Here is a 13,849-nt window from a genome sequence, read left to right on the forward strand (position 1 = left end):
CCACACGAACCCCATGATACTCCTGTTAACCCGTTTAAAAAAGGCCTTGGGGATCAGGATGGGGAGGCACTGAAACAAAAACAGAAACCTCGGGAGCACCGTCATTTTAATGGACTGTACCCTACCCGCCAGGGAGAGCGGCAGCATATCCCACCTTTTGAACTCTTCCTCCATTTGTTCCACTAGCCTCGTTAAGTTGAGCTTATGCAGGGCCCCCAGCTTCTGCCCAAATGAACCTCCAGGTATCTAAAACTCCTTTCTGCCCTTTTTAGCAGAAGCTTACCAATCCCCCTCTCCTAGTCTCCCGAGTGCACCACGAACAGCTCATTCTTCCCCATGTTAAGCTTATACCCGGAGAAATCCCCAAACTCCCTGAGGATCCTCGGCACCTCCGGAATTCCCCCCACCGGGTCCGCCTCATACAATAGCAGATCGTCCGCATACAACGATACCCAGTGTTCCTCCACCCCCCCCCCCCCCCCCCCCCCCCCAACCGCACCAACCCTCTCCAATTCCTAGACTGCCTCAAAGCCATGGCCAGGGACCCAATCACCAGCGCAAAGAGCAGGGGGGATAAGGGGCACCTCTGCCTCGTTCCTCGGTACAGCCGGAAATATTCCGACCTCCTCCTGTTCGTGGCCACACTCGCCACCGGGGCCTCGTACAGCAGCCTCACGCAGCTGACGAACCCCTCCCCGAACCCAAACCATCTCAACACCTCCCTCAGGTACCCCCACTCTACCCTATCAAAGGCCTTCTCCGCGTCCATAGCTACCACTACCTCCGCCTCCCCCTCCACCGCCGGCATCATAATTACATTTAGGAGCCTACGTACATTGGTATTCAGCTGCCTCCCTTTCACGAAACCCGTCTGATCCTCGTGTATAATCCCCGGGACACAGTCCTCGATCCTCGTGGCCAATATCTTTGTCAGCAGTTTTGCATCTACATTGAGAAGCGAAATCGGCCTATACGACCCGCACTGCAAAGGGTCCTTGTCTCGCTTCAAGATCAGGGAGATCAGTGCCCTAGGCATCGTTGGGGGCAGGACCCCCACTTCCCTTGCCTCATTGAAAGTCCTAACCAGCAGCGGGCCCAGCAGGTCCACGTATTTCCTGTAGAATTCCACTGGGAAGCCATCTGGCCCCAGTGCCTTCCCCACCTGCATACTCCCTAGTCCCTTAACCAGTTCCTCCAACCCAACCGGCCCCCCCCCCCCAGCCCCGCCACCTGCTCCTCCTGTACCCTCGGGAACCTTAGCCGGTCCAGAAAACAACCCATCCCCTCCTCCTCCGATGGGGGCTCAGACCGATACAGTCCCTCATAGAAGTCCCTGAAGACCCGGTTGATCCCCACCGCACTACGCACCGTGCTCCCCCCTCCTTCCCTCACTCCCCCAATCTCTCTCGCTGCCTCCCGCTTCCGAAGCTGGTGTGCCAACATCCTGCTGGCCTTCTCGCCATACTCATGCACCGCTCCTTGTTCCTTCCTCCATTGCACCTCCGCCATCCTGGTGGTCAACAAATCAAACTCGGCCTGAAGGCTGTGCCGTTCTCAGGGGCCTCTGAGTACCTCCTATCTATCCTGACCATCTCCCCCACCAGCCTCTCCCTTTCTCTCCTCTCCTTCCCTTCTTTATGGGCCCTGATGGAGATCAGCTCTCCCCTGACCACCGCCTTCAACGCCTCCCAAACCACCCTGACTTGCACCTCCCCGTTATCGTTGGTCTCCAAGTACCTCTCTATACACCCCCGGACCCGCCCGCTAACCTCTTAGCCCGCCAGCAGCCCCACATCCAAGTGCCACAGCGGACGCTGGTCCCTCTCTTCCCCCAGCTCAAGGTCCACTCAATGCGGGGCATGGTCAGAGATGACTATCGCCGAGTACTCCGTGTCCTCCACTCCCGAAATCAGCGCCCTGCTCATTACAAAAAAGTCAATCCGTGAGTAGGCCTTATGAACATGGAAGAAGAATGAAAATTCCCTGGCCCCCGGCCTCGCAAACCTCCACGGATCTACCATCTGGTCCATAAACTCCCTCAGCACCTTGGCCGCTGCCGGCCTCCTACCCGTCCTAGACCTAGAGTGATCTAAGGCCGGGTCCAGCACCGTGTTAAAGTCCCCCCCGTTTCCAAGTCCGGGATCCGGCCCAACATGCGCCGCATAAACCCCGCATCGTCCCAATTCGGGGCGTATACATTTACCAAGACCACCCTCACCCCCTGCAGCTTACCACTCACCATCACATACCTACCTCCATTGTCTGAAACAATGCTCAGCGCCTCAAACGACACCCGCTTCCCCACCAAGATCGCCACCCCCTGATTTTTTGCATCCAGCCCCGAATGGAACACCTGTCCTACCCACCCCTTCCTTAGCCTTACCTGATGTGCCACCCGTAGATACGTTTCCTGAAGCATGGCCACATCTGCCTTAAGCCCCTTCAGGTGCGCGAACACACGGGTCCGTTTGACCGGCCCATTCAGGCCTCTTACGTTCCAGGTTATCAGCCGGATCAGGGGGCTACCAGCCCCCCACCCCAACCAACTAGCCATAACCCTTCCTGGGCCAGCCATGTGTCCACGCCCCCCGCACTTCTCGTTCCTCCCTGCGGCAGACCCCCGCCCCGACCTCCTCTACAAACTCCAGCTCCCCCTTGGCCTTTCCAGCAGCAACCCGGTTTCCCCCCACCGCGCTTCCTACCCATCTGACCCCGCCCCCTCTGGCATAGTTTCCCTTCCAGGCCCAGTCTCAATTTCTCCGGCTCGGGCTTCCCCTCCCCGCGGGGCCCCATGCCCAATTCCAGCCGCCGACGCCCAAAGGCTTTTACCTGTCCAACCCCTGCCCGACAGACAAAGGAGACATAGGAATTGACCCAACCACAAAATCCCCCCCAAAACACAGCATAACAGCCCACCCCTCCCCCCCACCCCCCGAGCGTCACCTCGTCCACAGTCCTCAGTCCGAGTCCAGCTTTTCAGTCTGAATAAAGGTCCACGCTTCTTCTGGCGTCTTGAAGTAATAATGCCGATCCCTGTTGGTAACCCACAGTCGAGCCGGCTGCAACATGCTAAACTTCACCCCTCTCCGGTGCTGCGCTGCCTTAGCCCGGTTGTACCCGGCCCTCTTCTTAGCCACCTCCGCACTCCAGTCCTGGTAGATCTGGATCTCTGCGTTCTCCCACCTGCTGCTCCCCTCTTTCTTGGCCCACCTTAGCACACATTCTCTGTCCGCAAACCGATGGAACTGCACCAGCACCGCCCGCGGCGGCTCACTGGGCTTGGGCCTCCTCACCAGCACTCGATGGTTCCCCCTCCAACTCCAGGGGCCCCTGGAAGGACCCAGCGCTCATCAGCGTATTCAGCATGGTGACCATATAGGCACCCACATCTGAACCTTCCAGCCCCTCCGGGAGACCCAGAATACACAGGTTCCTTCACCTCGACTGGTTCTCCAGGTCCTTGAGCTTTGCCTGCCATTTCTTATGGAGCGCCTCGTGCGTCTCCACCTTCACCGCCAGGCCCAAGATCTCGTCCTCGTTTTCCGAGACCTTTCGTCGGACCTCCCGGATCGCCGCCGCTTGGGCCGTCTGGGCCTCAAGCAGCTTGTCAATCCAGGCCTTCATCGGCTCTCAGAGCTCTGATTTCAGCTCTGTGAAGCAGTGCTGGAGAAACTCCTGCTGCTCCTGTGACCACTGCTCCCATGCTGCCTGGTCTCCACCCGCCGCCATCTTAGCCTTCCTTCCTCGCACCTGTCTCTGCTCCAACTCCACTCCTTGTCCAATCCATACAATTCCGGGGGAGTGAATTCCCTTCCCACACTGGGGATCGTCGAAAAAGTGCTGCTGGGGGCCCTAAAAAGAGCCCGAAAGTCCAATTCTAGCGGGAATGTGCGACTTAGCTCTGCATAGCCGCAACCGGAAGTCCCGTACAGTTCTAACTTAAAATTATAAAGAGATCTTGATAGATTAAGTGAATGGGGAAAACTGGCAAATTAATTTCAAAATAAGCAACTGTGAAATCATCCACCTTTGATCTAAAATAATAGAACAGAGTACTTTCTAAATGGCGAAAAATGAGAAGCTGTGAAGGTACAAAGTGACCTGAGGGGCCAGGTACATACACCATTGTATCAGAGATGATGCAGCACATAGTCAGAAAGAACAATGAAATGCTGGTCATTATATTTAGAGGACCAGAATGCAATGGATTATTACAGCTATATAAAGCACTGATTAAATCAATCACTCCAGGGCAGCACACCTTAGGTAGGATATATTGATCGGCCTTAAAGGGAAGCAGCATAGATTTACCAGAACGATACATGGACTCAAACTGCAGGGTAGTCATGCAAGCTAGTATTCACCAGAAACTAGAAGATGAAACAGGATGGGCTAGATAGAAAGGAGCTATTTTCCTTATTAGGGAGTTGCGGAATGGTGGGGGTGCAGAGTCTAAAGATAGGAGGCAGAACTTCCAGGGATGACGTTAGGAAATCTTGCTGTATGTAAAGGGTGGTTGAAGTTTATAACACGATTCCACAAATGACTGAAGGCATGGCCATAGATTGTGGAGAAATTAAAATAGGAAAGCTCAAGGGCAGGGAACAGAGGAGCACTGATATCTGAATAGTTTGCGGGGCTGTAAGAAATTATACACGAAGGGAGGGGGGAGGCCATCGATGGATTTGAAAACAAGGATGATTCGAGGCGATAAAAATTCTTAAAACAATTCAAGGAATGATTGACTGTAATTTGCTAGAGTTGTTGGATGTTAAGATCTCTCTAGTTGTATGAATTAAGATGGGGTGAATGGCCTTCCTCAACTAATTACCTTCTGATATCTGCTTCAATGTGCCATCCCACTAGTTCCATTACTGAAAACAATGTAATCAGAGGGATTGGTGGAATATTGGGCAGGATTCTCCGTCGGCTAATGCTAGAATTGGAAAACGCGAATTGGGCGGAGAATGGCACATTAGAAGGGAATCGTGCCCGGCAAAATACCATGCTCCGGTGTCTCGACGGTGGCGTCAGCACGTTCTACTCCACACATACAGTAAATGTCATTGGCATATCATTAGCGAGCCTGACCCGGTATTCTCTGGGACCTCTGTGATGCTCCGCCTCCGTAAGGAGGAATTACTGACAGCGAGTTTCACTTGTGGGTTCAAAAATCTGGAAATCAGCGCCGTGGCTTCTGCGGGGGAGAGAGGGGGTAAGAAAAGTGTCCAACATTGCTATAGTTATGCCGCTGACCAGGGGGCTCCTGCCAGGGCCAGGGGGATCAGCAGAGGGCAGTCGGGAGGTGGGCCATGGGATCGGAGTGAATGGGCATGGAACACCATTGCCACGGCCTGCAGGGCAGCCTTGCGCCCGACACTGACTGTTCACTGTGAACCGAGTGCCACGGGTCTTATGGGTGTCTCCCCCAGGACACTCCCCTCGGTACCCTCTGGCCCAACTGATCCATCAATGCGATGGGTGCGCTCCAGTGCAACCAGTGCCATCTTGTTTTCTGGGATGAGTGTGTGGGGGGTGGAGTGTCAATATGCGGCTGCAGCATGTCAGCCTCTCGGGTGCCAATCCCAGCCCTGGCGAATCCGGCGCCGTTTTTCATTGGAATCGCTCTAGTTCCACGTAAGAGTGGAATTCTCCGTCGGCGGGATCCTCCGTTCCATCGGCAAAGCACCCACACTCGTGGGTTTCCCGACGGCATGGGGTGGCCACAATGGGGAACCTCATTTGCCATCTGCAGGAACTTTTTGCAAGTACACTGGTCTGAACACAATTATCCAAACACCATTTAGACAAATAGCGGAGGTTTGGCGTTTTGTATTTAACAAGAAGAATCGGATGGGTGAGTTTGAGCATCAGTTTTAGTTTGTTTCCTTTTTTAAAATAAGCAACTGTATGATTGATTTTTAAAAAAATTTTGAATATAAATTTACAGTACCCAAATATTTTTTTTTCCAATTAAAGGGCAATTTAGCATGGCCAATCCACCTACCCTGCACATCTTTGGGTTGTGGGGTGAGACCCACGCATACACTGGGAGAATGTGCAAACTCCACACGGACAGTGACCCGGGGCCGGGATTGAACCTGGGACCCCGGCACCATGAGGCAGCAGTGCTAACCACTGCGCCACCGTGCTGCTCCTAACTGTGTGATTGATAATGTAGAGTATTTAATATATTCTTACTTATGTTTTCCCTCTAATGTTCTTCTTCTTCCCTGTTGTCATGGAGACATTATTTACATAGAATATGGTTGCAGAAAAGTCAGTTCCCCTCTGACATCTAATTCAAATGGATACATTTCATCATGTAAGCTCGGCGGTGAATGTTAGCTGGTTATCCAAGCCCAATCCTGACCTCACTCTCATTGTGCAAGCATGCAGATTTAAAGGCAAGCTGTCGCATCTGTATTGTAAGAGCAGGTACCTCAACGTACACCAAGAATCAAGTCTGCAATCTATCATTTTGCAATGCCTTTACTGCCTTTACAGAATTAGCCACTGAAGACGATAATTTGAAAACTATAGGACTGGACGTTCCTGAGAGCTACTGCAAGTATTTAGTTAGTCTTGTCTATTACAATCACAGACCAGACCCCAACAGTGGCTAGGATACTGGACGGAAATCCCAATATTTTAGTTTATTTGAAAGGCTGTGTGGAAACAATGATTCACTCCAGGAGTGATTGCATGAAGAAAAAGGGCTTGGTTATTTTTAAAACAAAACTTTATTACGACTACAGTAGTAAACTTTGTTAACTTCACACTCTCAAAAGAACAACCCCTTAAATACTATTATTCAATTTCCTAATTAAACAACAAGAAATATACAGCTCTCAATCTATCTTACTGTCGGAGAATTGTGGACTCAGCGTCAGGCTCGTCAGAATTCAACTCCTTTCTCCAAACATTTCTCCAAAACTCTGCCTCTCTAAAGCTGTTTTCCTTAAATTGCCTCTCTCCACAGCTTTCTCCAAAAAACTGCTTCTCTCCACAGCTTCTCACAATGCCGCTGCATTCTTTGGCTCCACCCTGCAAATACATCATCTCCTAAGCCAGGGGTGGGCAAACTACGGCCCGCGGGCCGCATGCGGCCCGCCAAAGGTATTTCTGCGGCCCACCAAGTCATTAAAAAAAATTTAAAAAAAATTTTTTTTTTTTTTTTAAAAATTTTTTTTAAGGTTAATGGGGGGGGGGGCTGTTGGGTTACTTACTGGTATAGGGTGGATACGTTGACTTGAGTAGGGTGATCATTGCTCGGCACAACGTCGAGGGCCGAAGGGCCTGTTCTGTGCTGTACTGTTCTATGTTCTATATGAGGCGCCCAGAATCATAACCGGGTGAAGTAATTATTTTACTTAATATACTATGCGGCCCTTTGTGAATTGTGAATTTCTGAATGTGGCCCTTGCACGGAAAAGTTTGCCCACCCCTGTCCTAAGCTAAAAGACAAATTTACTCTGCAGGCTGCAAAGTACATGAACTCCTGAGGGACTTTCCCAGTCCAACCACAAAAATGCATCCCTTTGTCAATTTCAGTTTCTGGCTGCTAAAAATACCCAGGCCCTGCAAAATAGAATTCTTAAAAAAACATGACCACATCAGCCAAACACACTCTAATCCCAGGTTTTAACCCTTAAATTGTCCAATATTTAGAACCCAAAATTCTTTAAGTCTTCCAATCATCATAGGTTATGGACAAAGGGAAACTATGCAAGCACCATCTGTGAACCCCCTCACGATGCAGAGGAAACGGTCACAAGCATCCAGCTTTTTAAAAAAAGTAGTTATTCCATCAGTATGAATACAGAATTTTTTATATTGAAGTGCTGCAGAATTATTTTGTGATAATATCAATACATGAGAATTGTAATAACTCTGAACAAACCCCCTCCCCACCACCACCATCCCTTTGTCTGGCAAAATCAACACCAGCAACTTGCATTTATACAACATCTTTTATTTTGTAAAACATCCCAAAACACTTCATAGAATTGTTACCAGACAACATTTATCACACATAACTCTTTATTGGGACAGGTGATCAAAACTTGGTCAAATAGGTAACTTTTGAGGAGCAACCTGAAGGAGAGGGAAACCGGTGAGGTTTAATGAGGGAATTCCAGAATGAAGTTGGAGTCATCTAGAAAGAGAATTCTAGAGAGAAATAAGACAGATTTAGCGAGGCTTTGAAATCAGAGAGGCCTAGCGAGGGAATTCCAGGGAGACACCAGAGAGGTTTAGCGAAGGTGTTCCAGAGCTCAGTACCTAAGCAATGGTAGTGGTGGTCACCAATGGTGGAGGAAATCAGCAATGTGCAAGCGGCCACAATTAGAGAAGCTCAGAGTTAATGGAGTGTTCTCGCGCTGAGGAAGATTACAGAGATAGGAAGGGGCAAGGCCACGGGGTGATATGTAAACAAAGGTTATTTTAAAATTGAGGAATGAAATGAAATGAAATGAAATGAAAATCGCTTATTGTCACAATAGGCTTCAAATTAAGTTACTGTGAAAAGCCCCTAGTCGCCTCATTCCGGCGCCTGTTCGGGGAGGCTGGTACGGGAATTGAACCGTGCTGCTGGCCTGCATTCAAAGCCAGCGATTTAGCCCTGTGCTAAACCCGCCCCCAATTATTCTGAACGGGAGCCAAGGTCGTCAGTGAACGTAGATGCAATGGGGAAATAGGATTTAGTGCTGGATAGGATACAGGTTTTGTGTGAACTCAAGTTTATGGTGGATGGAGCGTGTGGGGAGGCTGGCCAGAACTATTGAAATAGTCAAATCCGGGAGTAAAAAGTCAACGGTGATGGTTTTACCAGCAGATGAGCTGAAATAGGGATGGGGATAGGCAATAATACAGAGGTGGAAATAGTCAGTCTTGGTGATGAAGTGAATATGGGACTGAAAGCTCATCTCCTGGTCACATAGGATGCTGAGTTTGTCAACAGTCAGGTGCAGCCTCAAACAGCTGCCATGGAAGCTGATAGAATCAGTGTTGGGCAGTTAAAATGGATTACAATAACAAGTGGTAGTACAGTGGTTAGCACTGTTGCTTCACAGCGCCAGGCTCCCAGGTTTGATTCCTGGCTTGGTTCACTCTCTGTTTGGAGTCTGCACGTTCTCCCCATGTCTGCATAGGTTTCCTCCGGGTGCTCCAGTTTCCTCCCACAAGTCCCGAAAGACGGGCTGTTAGGTGAATAAGACATTCTGAATTCTCCCTCTGTGTACCCGAACAGGCGCCAGAATGTGGCGACTAGGGGCTTTTCACAGTAACTTCATTGCAGTGTTAATGTAAGCCTACTTGTGACAATAATAAAGATTATTATTATTACTATTACTAGAATAACTTGTCTTTAAACATTTTACACATTTAAAATAAAAACACCATAGGTGCTTAAGCGTTATCAAACCAAATCTGACTGAGCCACATCAGGAGATGTGAGGCTCGATGACCAAAAGCTTGGTTAAAGAGGTAGGTTTCCAGGAGTGTGTAAAAGGATGTGAGAAAGTACTGGTAGAGAGGTATAGGGATGGAATTCCAGGAGTTAGGGTCTTGTCAACTGAAGGCACTGCCACCAATTCTGGAGTGATTAAATTTAGGAGCGTTCCACCTGCTAGAATTGGTGGAGTGCAGAGATTTCAGTGGTCCGTGAGTCTGGAGGAGGTCACAGAAATAGGGAGGGGCGAGGCCATGGTGAGGCTTGAAAGCAGTGATGAAAATGTAGATCAGCAAGTACTGGGGAGGTGGTGCAAGGTATGACATAGGCTGTGGAATTGTGCATGACTTCAAGTTTGTAAAGGCTAGATCAAGGGGAGACCGGCCAGAAGCACACTGGAAAGTCAAGTCCAGAAGTAACAAAGGGATAAATGAGTTACAGCACCTGATTAGCTGAGATAGGGGTGGTGCCAGGCAATATAATGGAGATGAAAATAGGTGGTCTGAGTGATTAATTAAATATGTAGTTGGAAGTTGCCTGATTCAGCCTCTGAGAGATGCTCGGGAGAGGGGTGGAGTTCATGGCATGAGAATAGAGTTTGTGACGGGGCTGAAGACATTGGGCTGGATTTTCATGAAGGAGGTGGAAAGGTCAAATCAGAAACTTCCTGTCTAGGCTGACTCGTCTCCTTTAAAAAATGTCTTTGCCCATCATATTTTCATTCCAAGGAGGCAGGTGCTGGATGGAAGCAGGCCCACCACCTCCACTGGCAGGCCTGAGGCAGTGACAAAGTGGGGTGGATGGCAAGGCTGACAGGCTAAGACATCTGATTCCGTTTAACATTGGTCCAGTTGTAGCGATAAGTGCCATGCCCATCATATTCCTCCCACCCCATGTGGCCCCAAATGCCCCTTCATATCCCCATATATCCTCTATAGCCACACACCTATGGACAGACCTCAGGAGCCATGTAATACACACATACAAATTAGCAGCAAGAGTAGGCCATTCAGCCTGTTCTGCCATTTGACAAGATCAAGGTTGATCGGATTATGGCCTCAGCTCCACTTTCCTGTCTGCCACCCATAACCCTTTGACAAGCTATCAAATTAGCCTGGAAAACATTCAATGACTACCTCCACGGTTCTCTGTGGAAGAGAATTCTACAGTCCAGTAACCCCCTGAGAGAAGAAATGTTCTCCTCATCTTTATACTAAATGGGAGACCTCTTGGGCGGGATTCTCTGACCCGCTGCACCTCTTTTCTGGCGTGGCGTGCCTTATCAGCAGCAGGATTCTCTATCCTAGCAGCTGGCCAATGGGGTTTCCAATTGTGGGCACCCCCACGCTGTTGGGAAATCTGCGGGCGTGAGTGCGTTGCTGGTAAAATGGAGGATCCCACCAATGGAGAATCCTGCGCCTTCATTTTAAACTGTGTCCCTAGTCCCTCTCACAAAGTGAAACATATTCTCGGCATTCCCTCATCTTATATGTTACAATAAGATCACCTCGCATTCTTCTGAACTCCAATGGATACAGACCTAAATTGTCCAACCTTTCCTCATAAAATCAACTCTTCATCTCAGGAATCAGTTGAGTGAAACTTCCCTGAACTGCTCTTATACCCTTGTTATACACTTTCTTAAGTAAGGAGACCAAGACTGTACACAGTATTCCAGATGTGGGGCAATTCCCCACCGCCCGCCGTCAATAGCGGTGTTCCCAAAATATGGGCGCTGATCTGTTTCCGATGCTTCGGACCCCCACTGGTGCCGGGAATGAGGTTTGTGCCATGCTGGCCTGCACCATATTCTGAGGCCCTTGTGATTCCCCGGCCCTCTGAGCCAGGAATCAAGTGGCTGAGAATTGATGCGTGTACCTGATGCGGTGGACCTCGTTGTGGGCCAAGGAGGTAACTATTTAAGGGAGTTGCCTCCAAAGTCCATTGGAGGGCCACCTGCAGTCTGCAGCTGTGGATGGTTCTGCTGATTGCCAGCCGAGCAGAATTCTCCAGCGTGCGATTAGGGAAGCAAAAGCTAGGGCGTTAGCCCCCTTCCCCATGTGAAGTTCTGGTTGCTCCGATGCCCAGAAGGTTGCCACTATTGGGCATGGCTTCACCCTCACAACCTTGGACATTACCTTGGAGGAGGCTGTCCAGAACCCAGCAAGTTTGGGACAAGCCCAGAACATGTGGGTGTGGTTAGCCGGGCCCCACTTGCATCGCTCACATTTGTCCTCCACCTCCGGGAGGAAGCTGCTCATTCGTGTTCTGGTCAGGTGCGTTCTGTGCACCATTTTGAGCTGCATGAGGCTCAGCCCTGCGCAGGAGGAGGTGGAGTTGGCCTGATCAGTACTTCGCTCCGGAGTCCCCAACTCACTTTTGTCCCCAGTTCGTCCTCCCATTTACGGCTTCCTAAATGCATGGGGCAGTTTGTCAGCTTGTTCCGGAACCTGTTCGAAGCCCTATAGCAATGAGTAATTTGGGGAAATGGGAAAGACACAAGGGGGAGAGGGGGATGGACTATACGCCGAGCCAGAGGGCGGCAGAATGTAAATAGGATAAATTAAGGGAAGGACAAGACAAACCTTTCTGTGTAATACAGTAAATCTACATGGGCAACAATGTACATAACTGTTTATAAATTTTGAAAATGCCTATAAAAAGATTTTAAAAAAAGAATTCACACAGTGCAGAAGTAGGCCATTCGACCCATCGAGTCTGCACTGACCCTCTGAAAGAGCAGTCTACCTAGGCTCACTTGCCCCCACCCATTCCCGTAACCCCATCGAACCTGCACATCTTTGAACACTAGGGGGCAATTTAGCATGATCAATCCATCTAACCTTCACATCTTTGAACACTAGGGGGCAATTTAGCATGATCAATCCATCTAACCTGCACGTCTTTGGACTGTGGGAGGACACTGGAGCACCCGGAGGAAACGCACGCAGATACGAGAAGAACGTGCAAATTCCACATATGCAGTCACCCAAGGCCAGAATTGAACCTGGGTCCCTGGCACTGAGGCAGCAGTGCTAAATACTGCGCCACCTCGGTTTATATCCGGCTGACTGGTTTTCTTTTTCCAGGAATTGACAGGTGCTACTTCTTGTTTCTGAGCCAACAGGTGTATTGCACAGGTGAGTTTCAAAACAGTATTTTTCGCTGCCTCTGCCTGCACTGCTCTTTAGCTTCCAGACAGGGTTCTCTCTTCTGGGACGGGGGGTTTCCTATGGTGGGTGGGGGGAGAACATACCGGGAGGGGTGACCCAGATAATCCCGGTGGCAGGGGTGGGGGTTAGGATGCTGAATTGTGTTGGGGGGAGGCCCAGGCGCGGGACCTCGCTATTGGGCCACCTGCTCAAAATGGCGGCCATTGCGAGTGCAGAACAGTCTTGAAAGCGAAGAATCCTGTATGTGGTCTCACCAATGTCCTATAGGGTTATAGCAAAATTTCCATACTTTCATATTATTTTTCTCCTGCATTTGCCTTCCTAATCTTGCTATGAAAGTTGAGGCCCCAGTTCTCCACTGGCTTGCTAACCCGGAAATGACTTATTATCTCTACTGTTTGCTTCTTGTTAGACAAGCAATCCTCAATCCATAATATATTTCCCCTTCATCATGAGTTCTTATTTTGTGTTGTAACCTTTGATGGGGCACCGTATCAAACACCTTTTGGATGTTCAAGGACATCCACAGGTTTCCTTCAATCCCTATTGCTTGTTACCTCCTCAAAGAACTCTAATAAATTAGTCAATTTCCCCTTTCAGTCAAGAAACGGATCTGAAAGCACCTTCTCACCTCTGCCTGGACTGCTCTTTAGCTTCCAGACAGGGTTCTCTCTTCTGGGATGGGGGGGGGGGGGGGGTTTCTCTCTTTCAGGCTACCTTTTCCGATCTGATTCATCGAAAATATATGTAGATTCAAATCACCCTGATAATTACAGTGCCTTTCACAGAAGCCCCCATTATTTCCTCCTGTATAATCCATCCTACAGCCTTGTTACTGTTGGAAGGCCTAAAAACTATTCACAGAATTGACTTCTTCACTTTGCTATTTCTTATCTCTACCCAAACTGATTCTACATCTTTAGGACTAAGGTCATCTCTCACCATTGTACTAATTTCATCCTTTACAGAGCTACCCCTCCATCTTCTCCTAGATCCCTGTCCTTCTGAAAGTTCCCTCGAGTATTCAGGTCCCAACATTGGTCACCTTGCAGCCATGTCTCTATAATGGCGATCAGGTCATACACATTTATATCTTCTTAAGCAGACAATTCATCTGTTTTGTTGCATGTGCTATGAACATTCAAAGAACAAAGAAAATTACAGCACAGGAACAGGCCCGTCGGCCCTCCAAGCCTGCACCGACCATGCTGTCCGTCTGAACTAA

General features: G+C 49.4%; 1 protein-coding gene across 1 annotated transcript in view; it reads right to left on the reverse strand.

Annotated features, from left to right (window-relative positions):
* The window catches only part of LOC119964708 (lutropin-choriogonadotropic hormone receptor-like), a 213,856-nt gene that overhangs the window by 17,980 nt on the left and 182,027 nt on the right, over nt 1–13,849 (reverse strand). Inside the window, exon 11 of the mRNA XM_038794622.1 lies at nt 7,756–7,931. Coding sequence (XP_038650550.1) covers nt 7,756–7,931 — 176 coding nt within the window. The remainder of the gene's footprint in view (nt 1–7,755; nt 7,932–13,849) is intronic.

The sequence above is a fragment of the Scyliorhinus canicula genome, chromosome 1 (genome assembly GCF_902713615.1).
Source record: "Scyliorhinus canicula chromosome 1, sScyCan1.1, whole genome shotgun sequence".
NCBI lineage: Eukaryota > Metazoa > Chordata > Chondrichthyes > Carcharhiniformes > Scyliorhinidae > Scyliorhinus > Scyliorhinus canicula.